We start from the raw sequence: 18596 nt of genomic DNA, 5'->3' as shown, positions 1-18596 counted from the left end.
AAGAAGAGAGATCACATGGGCTCAGAAGAAGAATTGAATATGGGTGAAGTGACAGGAGACACTAAGTCTTGGGTCAGGGTGAAAGAATACGATTTGGACAAGGTCCATGACAGCACAGGATGGGTGTGGGCTGAGCAGAGGAAAGGCATCACCCCTCTCGTGGAGCCTGGGTTTTGATCCAGGACACATCTCCAACACACTTGGGCCACCTCAGATTATAGTTGGGAAATGTGGCTCCCAAACCCCGGTCAAGCTACCAGGGGACTGACTGTCCTGGGGGCAGCGAATGGTGTCATACCTGGACACATGAGTGTCAGCAGCACAAGGCCCACCTAGAACATGGCCCACAATAAAAATCACCACTTCCACAACACCCACGCGCAGGGCGGCAGAGGGGCGCCACCTCAGTTAGCTTCCAAACACGTGAGACCAGGACCACTGCGGCCCTTTTCAGGTCAGGTTCAGCAATGGCCTGGGATCCCGCTGGATGCAGAGGCAAGGAGGCTTCAGTTTGGGGCCCGGCCTGGGATGAAGTCCTCACAGGGTCAATGAAAGCCCACCTGCAGGCAGCCAACCTGGTTTTCAGGGCACCGTGTGCAGAGGTCACGGTTGGGCGAGATCAAACTTGTAAACGGGCCTGAAAATGAAGCCCAGAGTCCAGTCAGGTCCTGTTCTCCCCAAATCTGGACAGGTACCTTGGTCTAGGTGTGCAGTCCTCAGAAGCAGGGCACAAGACGAACCGGCTTCGGGCCTCTGCCTAGGACAGGAGCAAACACAGGGACACCCTCAGGATCTCAGGACACAAGCACCAGAGGGCTTCAGGAATAGGGGCAGGGAGAGGGGATGGGGGAATGGGGGGTAAAGTGGCACTTGGTGGGATGGAGGTGGGGGTCAGGAATGGAGTGGGGTGGGGTGGGGCCAGCAGGGGTGAGGGCAGAGGAGCCACACTAGGGAAAGGCTAGTATTTTCAATTGTAAAAATGAGTTCTTTAGGTACATTTTTCTAAACAAAATCCCCCACTTAAAGATACAATCCACTGGCATTTAGTCCACGATGGCATCTGTAGCATTTTTGCCATGCCAGGGGGAAGTCCTTGCAACCCCTTAGTGGTCCCAACCCCTACCCTCTCTGCATTTGCCTATCTGCACCTTGCCCGAGCGTGGAGTCATTCCATGACCAACCTGTTAGGTGTGGAGTCTTGCACTCAGCAGACTCTTGTCAAGTTTTAACCATGCAGCAGAGTGTGAGAGTACTTCACAGCTTCTTATGACTGCATTCTATCATGTTCTATGTTCAGAATGTGCTTCTTTCTCCACTTGTCCATTAAACGGTAGACAATTGGATGGTTTTCTCTAGCAAATGTATGTGGCATTTCCTGTGAGCTTCTCTGTGTCCTTTCGCACCAGGTTAAATTTTACTCCATTCCTAGATTAGGGAATAGAGCCAACAATTGTGGAGCTGGGACTTTAACTTCAACTTTCTGACTTTGAAAATCACAGAGTCGTGTGAGAGAAGAATCAGAAAGATATGAAAAAGTATTTCATGAAAGAGCACCATTCTCCCCCTAACAGCTTCCGAGCTATAGTCTTCCCTGCTCTCTTAGGCACATCCACATCGACCACTTGGTCCATCCTTCCAGAGGAATCATGGACTCATAGCACCACATGTACCTATCACAACTGATGGAATACTCTGTCCCACTCACGTGAAATTCCTCTTCCTTTATATTTTGTTAAATTCCAATGTGCATTTGTGTTAGTTTTTCAGAAATATTTAAGGGTGTTTCATATGCGCTGTTTCTCTGGAATCCTTTTCATCAACTTCTAGAACCATCCCTGAGATCCATCTAGGCACCCTGAAAGCTGACCACCAAGGAATAGTATTCAACCTGTAGATTTCCTCACCCAAAGCCAGCTTCACACAGTCTCCACGGGTTAGGACCCAAGCCTGAGTCACGTTATTGCAGCCACAATAGAAGGTAGTGAGGAGCTTGCTGACCGGAGGATCAAAAGCGTAGGCAGTGCACATCAAGCTGGGCTGGCTGCAGATGCCTTCCCTCATGCTGGGGCACGGTGTCACTCACCATAGGGCCTTTTTCACAGCCCTTCTTGAATTTCCTGCAGAAATCCATCAGGCAAAGTTAGTTGCCAATGCTTCAAAATGAACAACCACCTTCCCTTCCAGCCTATGGACTTTTGGCTGTGCAGCTACTTGGTTACACACTGCAGAGGCACAGGGGGACATAAAAGCCACTGTCCTGAGCGGCACAAGTGAACAACAGAAAGAGGGCCTGTCTCAGGCTCCCTGAGGAAGTCAAACCCACTGGAAAAGTGAAGGGAATCTCTGCAATAGAGGCAGACCAGACCAACGTGATTGGTAAGTTGGAGGGACAGGGAGCTCAACTTATCACCAGCTCCCATCGGAACCTGGACTCTGCCTCAATCTCACGGGTCTGGGACCAGCTTACTGAGACTCACTGACTTATAACTGCACACTGCTGCCCACGTTGTCTATTGTGACAGCAGAGACATACCCTGAAGGAGGCCCTTCATTTTTAAAGGTGTAGATTAATAACTACCACAAATTGTCATTCTCTAAGATGTATGTGACGCTATGCTGTTGCAGATTGTATCACTTGGGCTAAGGTGTTGTGATTGATCTAAACAGTTGTCCTTCCTGGTATAATGAAAATGAGACAGCCTGCGCGTCATTAGAGACTCAAAACCTAAAGACCAGCTATATCTGGTAGACACCTCTCACAAGCAATCATTCCATCAGGGTTTTAAATCCATCAACAAAGATACTTACAAGAAAAACTTCATAATATCAACCCAGGAACTAAACCAAGGACCATACGAAAAACAAATATGAGAAGATATTTAAGCAAGTCACATACCCAGACTTCCACCCCACAGAAGGCAAATTCTGGGGGAAATGAGGTAGGAAAGTCTGATAATCAACCAACAGGATACCCTGAACTACTGGCACAGGAAGTAGCAAAACAGATGAGTGAGGCTCTAGAAAAATTCAAAGCAGAAATAATCTCCCAGATAACTACAGAGATGGTGAGCAGAGTGAGAGACATGATTAGAGGCTCTAGAATAGAAACTGATAAAAAAAAAAAAAAAAAAAGATGAGCTCAGAAACATCCTGAAAGCCAGGGATACCCAACATAAGAAAGAAATGGGGGGCTGGGGATTTAGCTCAGTGGTTCTGCCGCCTGCCTCCAAGCGCAAGGACCCGAGTTCGAGATTAAAAACTCCACTGAAAGCATGCAGAGCAGATTAAGAGAATCTGAAGATAGAATATCAGATATAGAAGACAGGATTGCAGTGAAGGACCATGAAAACAGAGATTTCATGAAAATAGTAAGGGACCATGAGAAATCAATTTAGCAGCTGCTAGATGATGCAAAGAAAAATAACATAAGACTGATAGGAGATCACGAAAAAACAGGAGAAAGTACAATTGACATAAAAAACTGTTCACAGAAGTCACAGTAGAAAACTTCCCAGACAGAGGTGGAGAATTGGACATACAGATAAGTGAGGCATGTAGAACTCCACCTAGCCACGATCAAAACAAATCTACACCTAGACATATAATAGTCAAAATCCCAGAAACCCAATAGAAGAACAAAATCCTACAGGCAGTTAGAGAAAAGAAACAAATCACCTATAAAGGAAAGCCCATCAGGATCATGGCAGACTTCTCAACACAAACCCTCAAATCAAGGAGAGGCTGGAGTAAAGTATTTCAAGCCCTGAAAGAAAATAACTTCCAACCTAGACTGTTGTATCCTGCAAAATTATCTTTCAAAATCGATGGGGAAATTAGATACTTCTATGACAAAGAACACCTGAGAAATTTCATGAACACCAAAATAGCACTCCAAACAATTGTAAACAATATCCTAGAAAAAGGCAATGAAGGTCACAACTCCACGAGGCTCAACAGAGGGAAGCCACTAGGCAAGGTAAGAATCTAAAGGGAAAGGGGGAAAAAGAAATAAGAGCCAACAACAGTAAAACATCATGAGAAGGATGAGTCAATATCTATCAATTATAACTATCAATGTTAATGGCCTCAATTCACCAATCAAAAGAAGTAGACCGACAGAATGGATTAAGAAGCAAAATCCAGCAATCTGCTGTGTACAAGAAACACACCTAACTCAAAAAGAAATTCATAGACTGAAAGTAAAAGGATGGAAAATGGCTCTCCATGCAACAGGAACCGAGAAAAAAGCAGAGGTAGCATTCTTATTTGCAGACAAAGTAGATTTCAAACCAAAACTAATTAAGAGAGACAAAGATGGTCACTACATCCTTGTGAAGGGAACAATCCAAGAGGAAGAGATGACAATCCTAAATATATATGCACCAAATATGAATGCCCCCAACTATACAAAACAAATATTAATGGACATGAAAAACCAAATAAGCACTAATACAGTTGTAGTGGGGGACCTCAATACCCCACTATCACAAATAGACAGATCATCTAGACAAAAAATTAACAAGGAAATTCAAGAACTGAACCAACCTATTGAACAAATGGACTTAATAGATATTTACAGAGCGTTCCACCCCACACAATCAGAATACACATTCTTTTCAGCTGCACACGGGTCATTCTCCAAAATAGACCACATGCTAGCTCACAGGATATATCTAAGTCAATGTAAAAGAACTGAAATTTCCCCCTGTATATTATCAGACCATAGTGCAATAAAATTGGAGACCAATAACATGAGAAACTGCAAAACTCCCACAAACACCTGGAAATTGAATAACACCCTCCCGAACAATCAATGGGTGACAGAGGAAATTAAAGAAGAAATTAGAGAGTTTCTACAAGTAAATGACAATGCAAGTACAACATACAGGAATCTATGGGACACAATGAAAGCAGTTCTACATGGGAAATTCATAGAAGTGAATGCCCATATTAGGAAAACAGAGAGAACTCAGATAAATAACCTAATCCAGAACCTCAAACTCCTAGAAAAAGAAGAGAACAACAAACCCAAAGCTTGCACAAGAGAGGAGATTATAAAGATCAGAGCAGAAATCAATGCAATGGAGACTAAGAGAATGATACAAAAAAATTAATGAATCAAAGAGTTGGTTTTTTGAAAGAATAAATAAAATTGATAAACCTTTAGCCAACCTTATCAAAAAAAGGAAAGAAAAGGCTCAAATCCATGCAATTGAGAATGAAAAAGCAGCAATCACAACAGACCCAGCAGAAATCCAGAGGATCATCAATACCTACTTCGAGAACCTGTACTCTAATAAAATGGAAAACACAGAAGAAATGGACAGATTCCTAGATACATATGAATTGCCAAAGTTAAATGAAGAAGATATAGAAATTCTAAACACCCCAATTACAATGAGTGAAATTGAAAATGCAATAAAATATTTACCAACAAAGAAAAGCTCAGGTCCTGATGGCTTCACTGCTGAATTCTGCAAGACATTTAAAGAACTAATGCCATTACTCTTTAAACTCATCAAGGAAATTGAAAGGGAAGCAAGGCTTCCAAACTCATTCCTGGAAGCAAGTGTTACTCTGATTCCAAAACCAGGGAAAGACCCATCCGAAAAAGAGAACTACAGCCCACTCTCCCTAATGAACATAGATGCAAAAATCCTCAACAAGATACTGGCAAGCAGAATACAGGTGGTCATCAAGAAGATCATACATCCTGACCAAGTCGGACTTACCCCAGGGATGCAAGGATGGTTCAACATTCATAAATCAATAAATGTAATACACCATATTAACAGAGTCAAGGATAAAAACCATATGATCATCTCAATAGATGCAGAAAAAGCATTCGACAAAATCCAACACCCATTCATGATAAAAATGCTACAGAAAATTGAAATAGAAGGTCTTTATCTCAACCTCATTAAGGCTATCTATGAGAAACCAACAGCCAACATCATACTAAATGGTCAAAAACTGAAAACTTTCACTCTAAAATCAGGAACAAGACAAGGATGTCCACTATCACCACTCCTGTTCAATACAGTTCTGGAAACATTAGCCACAGCAATTAGAAAAGAGAGAGAAATAAAAGGAACACAGATAGGAAAGGAAGAAGTTAAACTGTCATTATTTGCTGATGATATGATACTTTACATAGAAGACCCAAAAAACTCTACCAAAAGACTTCCAGACTTAATTGACAGATTCAGTAGAGTAGCTGGATATAAGGTCAACGCTCAAAAAAACAATAGCCTTGTCAAACACAAATAGCAGACTCACTGAGAGAGAAATTAGGGAAACAATTCCTTTTACAATAGCATCCAAAAAAATGAAATATCTAGGAATCAGTCTAATAAAGGAAGCAAAAGACCTCTACACTGAAAACTACAGCAACCTGAAAAAGGAGATCGAGGAGGATGTAAGAAAATGGAAAGACATCCCTTGTTCCTGGGTAGGAAGAATCAATATAGTGAAAATGGCCATACTTCCAAAACTGCTATATAGATTTAATGCAATGCCAATTGAAATTCCAACATGGTACTTCACAGAACTAGAGAAAACAATCCAAAAATTCATTTGGAACCAGAAGAGACCTAGAATAGCAAAAGCAATTCTGGGCAACAGAGACATGGCTGGGGGTATCACAATCCCCAACTTGAAACTATACTACAAAGCTACTGTGATAAAAACACCATGGTACTGGCAAAGAAACAGACCTGAGGATCAGTGGAATAGATTAGAAGATGCAGAAACAACTTCAGACATGACATACTCAGCCACCTCATCTTTGACAAAGGAGCCAACCACCCTCATTGGAGGAAAGATAGCCTGTTTAATAAATGGTGTTGGAAGAACTGGATTTCAACCTGTCAGAGATTAAAACTAGACCCATATCTATCACCAGGCACTAAACTAAGATGGAAGTGGATTAAAGATCTAAATATTAAGACAGAAACACTAAGCTTGCTGGAAGATAAGTTAAGTAGAACTCTTGAAGATATTGGCATAGGAAAAGACTTTATGAACAAAACCTCAATACATGGGAACGAGCAGAAAGAATCAACAACTGGGATTTCATCTTATTAAAAAGCTTCTGCACTGCAAGAGAAATCACCAACAGAGCTAACAGACAACCTACAATGTGGGAAAAAATTTTTAGCAGCTGTACCTCAGACAAAGGTCTACTATCTAGAATATATAAAGAACTGAAAAAAATCAGACCCCCCAAATTCAAAGACCCAATTCAAAAATGGGCATCTGAAATGAACAGACATTTCTCGGACAAAGAAGTAAAAGCAGCAAATAAACATGAAAAAATGTTCAACATCACTGGTCATTTGAGAGATGCAGATGAAAACAACACTGAGATTCCACCTCACCCCAGAAAGAATGGCTGCTATCAAGAAATCAACCACTAACAAATGCTGGCGGGGGTGTGGGGAGAAAGGGACCCTTCTCCATTGTTGGTGGGAGTGCAGACTGGTGCAACCACTGTGGAAATCAGTGTGGAGACACCTCAAAGAACTAGGGCTGGAGGTCCCATTTGACCCAGCTGTTCCCCTGCTGGGTATTTTCCCAAAAGAATTAAAAGATTTATACCATAGAAATATATGTGTACCCATGTTTACAGCGGCACAGTTTGTAAAAACTAAAATTTGGAAACAGCCCAAGTGCCCATCAACTGGAAACTGGATAAAGAAGATGTGGTTTTTTAATAAAATGGAGTACTACTCAGCCGTAAAGAACGAGAAACTAGAGTCATTTATAGCTAAATGGATGCATATTGAGGCGATACTCTTAAGTGAAATAAATAAAACACACATGTGTAAATACCAAATAGTTTCTCTAGTGTGAGAAACTGAGAGTGGAAATAAGGATTAATAACTAATAATTGATACTTTGAAATAGGAAAAGGTACAAAGGGGTAGAGGTGGTGGGAGGAAATGGGGAAAGGAAAGAATGGAAAGGAAAAATTATGAGAAAAGAAAAAAAGAAGGAAACAAAGTATGTAAATAGGGAAGGTTGGAGGGATGAAGGGTGCACAGGTCATGGGGAAAAAATACGAACGAAGATACAACTTGTACAGTTACATGCACCCAATGATAAATGTAAACATATTGTAAACCTCAAATGTACCAATACACAAATTTAAGCAAAAAAAAAAAAAAAAGACAGAAAGAAAGAAAGAAAGAAAGAGAAAGAAAAAAGAACAACCATGAAGAGAAAAACATGCAATCTGTCTTCCATCTACGGCATTCGTAAAAATAACATGTGTGGGGGGGAAGGAGAAAATATATTTGTTTTTTTCTCCAGGTCATGGAATGAATGATATTTTCTGGATTGTTTTGCCACCTGAAAATATTGAGTTATCTGTTGTGTAGGTGAGGCCGGACTGTGTGGAATCCTTCCCTATAGAAAATCAGAGACCATAATGGGTACGCTGTGTCCAGCATCCTCACCTCCCCTGTGCCTGGGTTTCATCTTCTTTCCTTTCTAACTATCCTTCTCTTTGTTTTGCCTGTCCTTATGCCCATGCATGGTGGAGAAAGACACATGTCCTTATGCCATGAAAATATGAGAGTCCTCAGATTCTGTGCTAGCTGTCTGCATCCTGGGGAGGAGGTTGTAGTACCTGTCACACAGGCTTCACTTACCAAAGAAGACACAAAGCATCCTCAATGCCTATCATGTGTGGAAGAGCCAGATAGCAGGGAGCCAGAGGCAGCAAATTAAGGGTGGAAGAACCTTGACCAAGGTGCATGGCAGGGCATGTTTGCAGTCAGCTCTCTCCACTACCTCTGTGAAGACTGGTGGTCCTGGTCAGAGTCTGGCTGTCAGAGCATGAAGGCACTAATGGGAGGGTGAAAGAAGGGAAGGAAAGAGGCAGAAAAAGGAATTAAGGTGTGTAATGTACATGCACCAAATTGACACAGAGAATGTAAACATTGTGTATTGCTAACATAAACAAGTGAATGATGAATGAGTGAATGAATGAATGAATGAATGAATGGAAAAGGAGACCCTGGCTTTGGGAATGGACAGGAAATAACATCTCTAGGTATAGGAATTCAAAGTCAAATCAAGGCTTGCCCAAGAAACAAGCCTTGCAGTGAAGGTACTCGGGAGAAGGAGAGCAGGAAGGATATACAAGTCCTCCTGGTGTGGCCAAGCCCAGCTCAAGGAACACGAACTAAGAGAGAAGCACCTGGGACCACAGCATTCCCTACTAGGTGCACTCAAAGGACTTCACCCGTCTCTTCAACCAGGTTACTCAAAGAGCTCTCATGTCCCTTCCTTGGGTCCTTGAAAGCTGCAGTAAGTTCACTAATCACATGGACCCCGATGGCTTCAGAATAATTGTCATTACTCTACTGGAGGTCTCTTTCTCTCTTCCTCATGGAAAAGAAAATTATATTATTATATAAATTATAAATTATGATACAATTTATATTTATAAATCAAATTATAAATTATATTATTATATTCTGCATATAATACATACTTATGGGTAGGTTATTACCTACTGTCATGAGTAGTATTACATACACAATATAAATGACTTCACTCCAGACAATTTTGAAGATGCTTGGAGGTGCTCTCTACAACAGAAGGTGTGTAAGTGAGAGAGTCATGTCTGTCTCATGGGAAGTCACCACCCCAGAGCTCACTCAATCTTTCAGGTGCTGTTCTAAGTTACCTGCATTCTCTCCATCCAATCACGGCTTCTGGTTGGGAATCTGACCTCCCTATTGGCTACCTCAGCTCTTTCAACTGCCCCCTATGTGACGTCATCCAACTGCCAACTTACCATTGGCTGGGGAAATGTTTTGAATTTCCGTGGAGTAGTCTGAAGGGACGCCTGGGTCATAGTTAAGTGGACAGTGTGACCAGTGCTCTTCCCACTGAATACTTGTTCACTTCAGCTTCAGCCACCCAGATATCCTTCATTACCCTCTCGTCCTTTGTATCTCCAATCGCTGTTACCCCTTCTCTGACCATGTCAGGTAAGGACAGTTAAGTTCAGAGGTCTTCGACATTACACATTTCCTCCTCTCCCAAATCAGTTTGCTAGTGGGGACCAAATACTCGGGAGACTGGAGGAAGGTCTTGAACTGGAAATCTACAGACTTAATTTCATTTATGGCTTGAATCTTTAGTAAGGATAGGACTTTGGGTAGATGATTTACTCTTTTTTTTTCTTTTTTCTTTTTTTTTTTGATACCGGGGGTCAGACTGGAGTCCTTGGGTTTGCGCAGCAGGCGGCGAAACCGCTGAGCTAATTCCCGGCCCTGATTTACTCTTAAATAAAAGTGTTTCCTCAACTGCTCCCTGAGGATGACCAGCTGCCTATGCTTTGTTCCCTTTCTATTCTAACAGAGTCTTAAAGGTCGTAGGTAGGAACAGAAACTCTAATCCAAGACATATTAAGTGTGTTTGTTTCAACAGAAAATGAGAAAAAAAAAAAACTACGTGGGGTAGAAAACTGCCACTATTTCATCACTGGCAGTCTCCCTACACTAGTATTTCCACTTTTACTCTGATGATATTCAAAATGAACTATTCTTATGTTCCAGAGATTTCTGTCTGAACTGGGTGAAAACACAAACAGGCAGACACCATGATCAAAGGGCTGGGCTATACCCAGGCTGATACTGGAGGAGAAGGACAGTTGGGAGGGTTTCCGTGAAGCAGGGGCCAACAGAAAGTGCCTGGAATTGGAGGGAGAAGGAGGGGGAAACATGCAAAATTAAAGGGGAGAAAAATAACAAAAAGAAAAGAGATGGGGGGCATGGGGACATTCTCCAGAAAGGAAGGTGATAGTGTGTGGGCTAGAATCTTGGAGACCACCAAAGGCTTCAAGGGACCACGGAAAGAACAGAGTGCAATCTCTTAAGACAAGGGCAGAACAAGGCGGGCTTGCCCAATGCTGCCTTTAATGGTGTAAGAAGGAAACTAAGGCTAGCTTAGGGTTTCCCTTGGAGAATGCACCTTATCAGAAATGTCATGGTCTGATTGCTTTGTTCCTCTTGCTTATACCAACATAGATGCCACCTGATAATACTTTAATGTGAGCATTTCGGTTGTTTCACACACAATTCTTCCTATATACATGCTAAAAACTCATCATCCAGAGGGCCAGGGAAACAATTTTCAACTTCTATTTCAGATTGATTTTTAAACTAAATAGATTTTTTTTTTTTTTGGTACCAGGGATTGAACTCAGGACCTTGTGCTTGCAAGGTAGACACGGTGCCACTGAGCTAAATCCCTGGCCCTAAACTAAACAGATTTATTAAATGATGTTTCTTACCCCTTGAGTATCCAAAAACCCACTCCCTTTGCGTGCCTGTGAGTTTCAGGTGAAGAGTGCTTGTCATCTTTATGAAAGTTTTCTTCCTAAAACAGAATGCATATTTGCTATCAGCGTCTTCATTAATATTCATACTCATGAACAGTTTTTGACACCCAAGAAACCAATGAAATACCTGCTCACGTATAAGAAAAAATGTCAAGCCCCATATCTCTCATTCCACACTTATAGAAAATAATTTTGTGAGCTCCTGTGAGATTTCCTACCTTTTAAAGAATTATTTCAGTTTCTGTTCTCCTGGCTATAAGGGAGGCTGAGGCAGGAAGGCCATAAGTAAAAGCCCAGCCTGGGCCAATTAGTGAGAATCTATAGCAACACAAAACAACAACAACAACAACAACAAAGAAAGAAAAGAAAAAACCAATATCATTTTCTTTGTATTCTAGCAGTGATAGATTTGTTACCTTGTAGGAGTGAAATACCTTCCTGATTATTGAAGATATTTATTTAGTAGACGGTGAGGAGAAATGAAAGCTTTGTGCTTCTCTTTTCATGTGTCTTTCCCTAGCCTGTTATGTGATAATATCACGTGTCAAATCTGTCTTGTGGGATGAACATCTGTTGCTTGGTGGGTGACAGTCAAGACAAAAGTGAATGAGAACAATAATGGAATTCCTTTATACTTGTTTGCACTCCATGCTCTGTGGGATTTCTTCTCTTTCTTTCCTTCTTTCTTTCATTTTTTTTTGCCTTCTTTCATTTTTTGTTTATTTTTGAGATGAGGTCTCCACAGGTTGACTAATTTGGTCTCCAAATTGAATTCTGAGCTGATCAATCCTCCTGCCTCAGCCTCCTGAGTTTTGGTGCTACAGACAGACACATACCGCTATTCCCACCTTCACACCAGGTTTGGAATATATGTTATGACTTGCTAGATGTTCACATTTGTTTCCTTTTGAGGCTTGTTCCCCATTTTTTCACTGAAATTGTTTACCTGCCCACATGTATTCAGGAGAACTACATTCAAAATCACCATCTATGGGGGGCTGCCTTTGGTTTATCCTGCTCCCTACAATAGAGTCAATCATGTTTGTTTTCCTAATGTTGCAGGTATAACAGCACTTTCTTTCTCCATAAATTCAGTATCCTTTTATGCTTGCTAAACAAACTAGTAAATGAGCAGCCTGGGATTCTTGCACCTCATTTTTTTATTATATTCTGTATGTCCCTTTTCAGTCTGTGGCGCTATATGTTCTTCCTTTTACTTTGTACATTTCCAGCCCCTCTTCCATCTCCATCTAGGTGTATCGCAGGGAGTATGTCCCTTTCACTCATGGGTGAACTGTCACTGTGCTTATTTGCATCACCTCTTTGTAGATGAGTAACTTTCAGGTCAGAAAGTTTAAAGAACATTTTTCTTCCCAAAATCACTTCTTGAGAAACTAACCCTCAGTAGTCATGGTGACTTAGGATCAGAAGCTAGGCTCGAGAAGGGAAAGAATGACTCTTGCAATTTAGCAATGAGCCTGGGTTACAAATGACCCCTGGGAGACAGCGAGCGTCCTGCACAAGCACAATGAGACATGAAAGATAACAATGGCAAGAGTTATACTGTCTTGTAGCAAGTGAGTAGCAAAGATGTGCAGGTGAAAGTTCATTTCCTGCTGGTTTCTGGCCTGTGCCCAGCACACAAAGTCCTGAGCAAGGGAAGTCATGCTCTGTAACCCAGTCCCAGTAGTACACCATGGGAGGACTTGGACAAGTCAATGGGCCTCTCTTGTCTCAGTCTCCCCACTCATAACTGATAAGGTTACAGTTCTCTAAGGACCTTCTAGGTCTGAAAGGCTCCAAATCCACCACCCAGGGTCATGAGTCAGTGTGAAGGCAGGCTGAAGGGCAGCACAGGGTGCACAGAGCACACATGCATAGGATACTTTGGATCTCCAGTGACCCAAGAGGGAGGTAGATAGCTCATGGAAAGAGTTCCAAAGTGTTCCAGTTATTAAGGAACATCTGAAAGTAATTCCTGGAAGCTCACTAAATATTGGCATCACAAGCATCCTGATTACAAGGACTTTAGGATAGATAATATTGGTGATCAAAAATAGGGAGAATTTGTCGGTCTCACCCATGTTTTCATGGTTCTCTTGTTTCCTACAGAAAATTTCCAAATTCCACTATCCATGGGAACCTCCAATCCTCTGGAGCTATCACCTTTCATCATGAGCATGGCTGCTCCCTTAACATCAAGTGGTCCAGCCCTCACTTCAGCATGGCTGCTGCCCTCAGCTTCTGTCAACTACTTCCAGCCAGTCATAGCCAGTTCCTACACTTATCAACACTGTAGTGAAAGTAGGTTTTCAGGGGCTGCTGGCCAGGGGTAGATGTCCTCTTTGGTTGGGTTCTGTCCAGATATTTGGCAGTGGGATGGCATGGCAGGCTCTGGAAGCAGGCATCCACCATTGGAGACCTTTACGGTGTCTGTCACTAACCAGAGCACAACAGTTGTCTCCTCATCTATGCCTGCCCATGCTAATACCCATGGTAAATCACCCCCATTTATCCATCTATAGCTGCCAGCCTGGTTCAGCCAACACCATCACCATACATTCCGAACCAAGGACAGGGCTACCACTACTACAATCAAAGTGCAATGGGGCCTCTGATATGTGCAGAGCTTGGAGGACTGCAGCCATATGAGTTTCTGTCACACACAGGCAGTGGGGCTGCTGCCCCTCAGCCAGAGATGGTAATGGTGTTGAAGGAGATTCAGCATACAAGTGTCGTAACATCAGCTTCTCCTGCCATCTGCTATTCTGGATCTGTGCAAGCCAACATGAAAATGAGTTTCCAAGGTGGGTACTGAGAGCAGAAACAAAAGGGATCAGGGTGCCACTATGCAGGAGGGGTGAATCTCCTGCTGAGTACAGGTAAGCATAGAGATAGGCAGAATTTCAGGCCTGAGATGGGCTCTGCTTCCAGACTCTGTAAGTAGGGAATGAAGGACACCATAGAGGCCATCCCTGATGCTCAAGAGCAGCCCAGGAGGCCACTGAGGCAGGCCACACTTCTCAGAGCTCTTAAGGATGAGTTCCCCTTTAGCAGCCCTCCATAAGCAATTCCCTTTGGTCTTCTACTGCTGTGGTCCCTTTGGAAGACACTTCCAAGTTTAAGGTGGTGAGGACAGTTTCATTTCCCTCATTTTCAGCAAGATGGAATACCTTATATTTCAGAGATCCTGTCCAAAGCTTGTGCCTCAGTACTTGTCCTGCTCACATTTTGCATAAGTAAGACCTTATCTCTCCTAGTCCAAGGCAAGAAGTGTACTTATACCAGCAAGAGAGGAGAGCACTGAGAGTATCTGAGAGTAGGAAGCTACACCTGAACAGCTCTATCTGTGAGAGTGCACATATGTGGGTGCTTGCACATCTGCGTGTGTGGTGTGTGTGTGTGTGCGCGGGAGGGTATACAGTGCACAGGGCCTTGTGCATAGTAGACAATACTCTAGCACTGTACCAAAATATATCCTGATCTAAAAATCACTTTGTTTCCTTTGACTAAGAACAATCCTAGGACCTAAAAAGAAAGCCATAAAAAGAAAGACATCAGCTGATAAGCAGGAAGAACAGTTACCTCCTAGCTATAAAGCAAGGTCCTGTCCATGGTCCTTAAGGAGAGGGAATGGGAAGGCCTTGCTGACTCTTGGTGGGCTCCCGAGGGCTGTGCTGGTGTGAACGGGGTGCAACTCCCTTAGGAAAGACTGACTTTTCCCTTGTTTCATTTGCAGTAAAGGGAATGTCCCCAGAGACAGAGACATATGTGGGATGGCAAGCCCTGAGCCAGGCAGGGTTTGTGTCACAACTTGCAGAAATCCCAGAGTCCTGCAGCACCAAAAATGCCCAGTTGCCTGAGGGAAGCCCACCAACTGAGTCTGGGGGCATTTCAGCGGGAGCTCCAGTGCATAATTCCACTCATTCCTTGGCCTTGGATTCAAGCTGGGAGCAATCAGAGAAGAAGAACTGGCATGAGATGAGAAGCGAGGGCTTAGAGCCTCTGGATGCCCAGAAGATCTTTATAGGCACCCAAGATCAGCCTTTATTCTCCTTGGCATCCGCTGATTCTCCCGAGCTGCTGGCTTCCACTGAGCATCCAATCCCTGAGAATCCTCGTTCTGAAGATGCCCTCTTGGGAAAGTGCCACCTGACTCCCCAGGACCCAGGGACCCTTGACAAGGGGATTGAGTCCAGCCCGGGTTGGGCAGATATTGGGGCCCTGGTAGAGGACATTCAACTTCCCCAGGTGCTCCAGTCCTTGGAAGATCTTGATCAGTCCAATCAGCCCACAACCATCCTAGCCCAAGACACTCATGAGATTCATGAGAATGGTGTGCAGGAAAACTCAGCTATCACCAATGTTCCTTCAGCAAAGTTGAGGAAGAAGAAACATAAAGCTTCTGAGGTTATCACTGGAGCTCCTGAGGCTAAACTGCAGCTCATGGACCTCGAGAGCCTGTCAGGGGGAAAAGGGTGCATTTTTAGTGCAGCAGCCAGTGACAGGGCTCCCAAGGACACGGTTGAGAAGTCCTACAGAAAATCTCCAATGATGGCATCCAGCAGAACCAACCAAGATGAGGGTCATGGGAAAGGGAAGGACAAGAGAACCAAAGGCAATAATGCCAAGAAAGCTCTTGAGAATAAGCAGTCTGAGCCTAAGGTCAAGGCAGAAGAGGTGCCAACGATTCCTAACCGGAAGCGCAAGAGACAACAACCTGTGATTGGTCAAGAGGTATTTAAAATGCCTCACACCAGCCTAGGCATGCACTTGCTGGAATCTGTGCAGGTTTTCCACCCTTTAGGGAAGAAGTTGGATAAGAAAGGTGGAAGCTTTTCCTCCAGGGCCCTGGGAGCATCGAGTAGCACCAAAGATCTCAAGACGTCAACAGGCAAATCTTGGCCAGGGGTCCCATGTGAGGGGAAAATCCCTCGGGATGATGCCCGGAACCCCCCCAGCACTGCTGAAGCAGAGGCTTCATCTTCATCCCTGTGTGAGCTGCCCCCACCTGGGCAGGTGAAGTTAATACCACTGTCTTTTCCCAGCCCAGAAAAGCCTCCATCCCGACCCGTTTGCCGAAGGCCACAGCCTCCAGCCTCAAGGCAGCCCACTATAGCTCACCCTGTCCAACCTGCTGCCACTGACACAGCACAGCCATCCCAAACAGCTGCTGGCAACACCTCTCTGATGCATCCCATCAAACCAGCTCAGCCAGTTCTGAACAATGCCAGCCAAGCACACCTGACCTGGAAGACCCAGCCCGGAGTTCCTCGGCCTGCAGTGTCTAAGCCTGCATCCCGGGCAACATCACCTTGCTCCTCACTCAGAAGAGTGCCTGTAGCCACCGGTCTGACCAAGCAGTGCAGTTCCCCACCTCTGCGGCACCACCCGTATCTCATCGAAGACTTCAGCCGCCAGCGAATTCCCTGGAGGGAGCCCAGCGTTCCCCAACCAGTCCTGTCAACCCCGATTACAGAGGAACAGAGACCAGAGCGAGAAGCGATGAAGAGGCAGGCTCAGCTAGAGCGGGAGCTGGCTGCCAAATACACCTCCTTAGGGAAGCTGCAGTTTTTCAGGCAGAGGGAGACAGACATGGAAATTGCTCAATACTACGGATACGTAAGATGAGAGCCAGGAGCACTGTCCAGCCTCTTTGGTATCAAGTGGTTCTCCACTTAGATATGCAGAGAGAAGTAGAAATTTGCTGATTCTGATGTACCACTGAAGATTATCATAACCACATCCTGGTTATTTTCATTATAATATAGCTCCTCAGCAGAGGAGCTCAGTAGAACAAATAGATAGGAAATAAAGCCCACTTTTAAGTTTTGAGGTGTGTTCACTGTGGTTTCCTTTGGTACAGGTGGGGATCAAAGCATGCATTTAAAAGAAGCAACTTAATGCTGGGTGACAGAACATGGGCACACAGGTTAAGAGCTGGGCAAGGAGAAAGAAATAAGATTTGAGTCAAAAAGGCCAAAGAAGAGAGATCACATGGGCTCAGAAGAAGAATTGAATATGGGTGAAGTGACAGGAGACACTAAGTCTTGGGTCAGGGTGAAAGAATACGATTTGGACAAGGTCCATGACAGCACAGGATGGGTGTGGGCTGAGCAGAGGAAAGGCATCACCCCTCTCGTGGAGCCTGGGTTTTGATCCAGGACACATCTCCAACACACTTGGGCCACCTCAGATTATAGTTGGGAAATGTGGCTCCCAAACCCCGGTCAAGCTACCAGGGGACTGACTGTCCTGGGGGCAGCGAATGGTGTCATACCTGGACACATGAGTGTCAGCAGCACAAGGCCCACCTAGAACATGGCCCACAATAAAAATCACCACTTCCACAACACCCACGCGCAGGGCGGCAGAGGGGCGCCACCTCAGTTAGCTTCCAAACACGTGAGACCAGGACCACTGCGGCCCTTTTCAGGTCAGGTTCAGCAATGGCCTGGGATCCCGCTGGATGCAGAGGCAAGGAGGCTTCAGTTTGGGGCCCGGCCTGGGATGAAGTCCTCACAGGGTCAATGAAAGCCCACCTGCAGGCAGCCAACCTGGTTTTCAGGGCACCGTGTGCAGAGGTCACGGTTGGGCGAGATCAAACTTGTAAACGGGCCTGAAAATGAAGCCCAGAGTCCAGTCAGGTCCTGTTCTCCCCAAATCTGGACAGGTACCTTGGTCTAGGTGTGCAGTCCTCAGAAGCAGGGCACAAGACGAACCGGCTTCGGGCCTCTGCCTAGGACAGGAGCAAACACAGGGACACCCTCAGGATCTCAGGACACAAGCACCAGAGGGCTTCAGGAATAGGGGCAGGGAGAGGGGATGGGGGAATGGGGGGTAAAGTGGCACTTGGTGGGATGGAGGTGGGGGTCAGGAATGGAGTGGGGTGGGGTGGGGCCAGCAGGGGTGAGGGCAGAGGAGCCACACTAGGGAAAGGCTAGTATTTTCAATTGTAAAAATGAGTTCTTTAGGTACATTTTTCTAAACAAAATCCCCCACTTAAAGATACAATCCACTGGCATTTAGTCCACGATGGCATCTGTAGCATTTTTGCCATGCCAGGGGGAAGTCCTTGCAACCCCTTAGTGGTCCCAACCCCTACCCTCTCTGCATTTGCCTATCTGCACCTTGCCTGAGCGTGGAGTCATTCCATGACCAACCTGTTAGGTGTGGAGTCTTGCACTCAGCAGACTCTTGTCAAGTTTTAACCATGCAGCAGAGTGTGAGAGTACTT

The 18596-nt window shown here is 44.4% G+C and overlaps 2 protein-coding genes and 1 pseudogene across 4 annotated transcripts in view; 2 read left to right on the top strand and 1 right to left on the bottom strand.

Moving 5' to 3' along the window:
- The window catches only part of Asb14 (ankyrin repeat and SOCS box containing 14), a 99221-nt gene extending 84139 nt beyond the window's left edge, over window positions 1–15082 (bottom strand). Inside the window, exons 1-6 of one of the 3 annotated variants that reach the window (XM_087182342.1) lie at window positions 14945–15082; window positions 11312–11397; window positions 8655–8850; window positions 1905–2117; window positions 1182–1425; window positions 696–757 (exon numbers count right to left, since the gene is read on the bottom strand). The gene's annotated coding sequence lies outside the window, so the exon portion shown is untranslated. Of the gene's footprint in view, window positions 1–560; window positions 758–1181; window positions 1426–1904; window positions 2118–8654; window positions 8851–11311; window positions 11398–14944 lie in introns of all 3 variants that reach the window. The other 2 variants (XM_087182341.1, XM_087182343.1) reach the window with 2 other exon arrangements.
- On the top strand, window positions 9664–14707 carry LOC147826466 (uncharacterized protein C2orf78-like). The gene is made up of 3 exons (XM_087182351.1): window positions 9664–10004; window positions 13472–13663; window positions 13885–14707. The coding sequence occupies exons 1-3, from the start codon at window positions 9998–10000 to the stop codon at window positions 14175–14177; spliced, it is 492 nt and encodes a 163-aa protein (XP_087038477.1). The 5' UTR covers window positions 9664–9997; the 3' UTR covers window positions 14178–14707.
- Window positions 15083–15106: 24 nt separating the features above from the next.
- LOC147826465 (uncharacterized protein C2orf78 pseudogene) lies at window positions 15107–17192 on the top strand (annotated as a pseudogene).
- Window positions 17193–18596: the final 1404 nt, after the last annotated feature.

Source organism: Heterocephalus glaber, unplaced genomic scaffold, assembly GCF_053883595.1.
Source record: "Heterocephalus glaber isolate CG9 unplaced genomic scaffold, H.glaber_assembly_v1.0 deba00001472, whole genome shotgun sequence".
NCBI lineage: Eukaryota > Metazoa > Chordata > Mammalia > Rodentia > Bathyergidae > Heterocephalus > Heterocephalus glaber.
The sequence above is the reverse complement of the archived record's forward strand: the minus strand, read 5'-3'. Positions and strand labels throughout refer to the sequence as shown.

Bases quoted from the DNA above. Each gene is read 5' to 3' on its own strand.
- LOC147826466 (XM_087182351.1), top strand. The intron at 13,664-13,884 runs GTAGGTTTTCAG...ATCCATCTATAG, and splicing joins TTATCAACACTGTAGTGAAA to CTGCCAGCCTGGTTCAGCCA.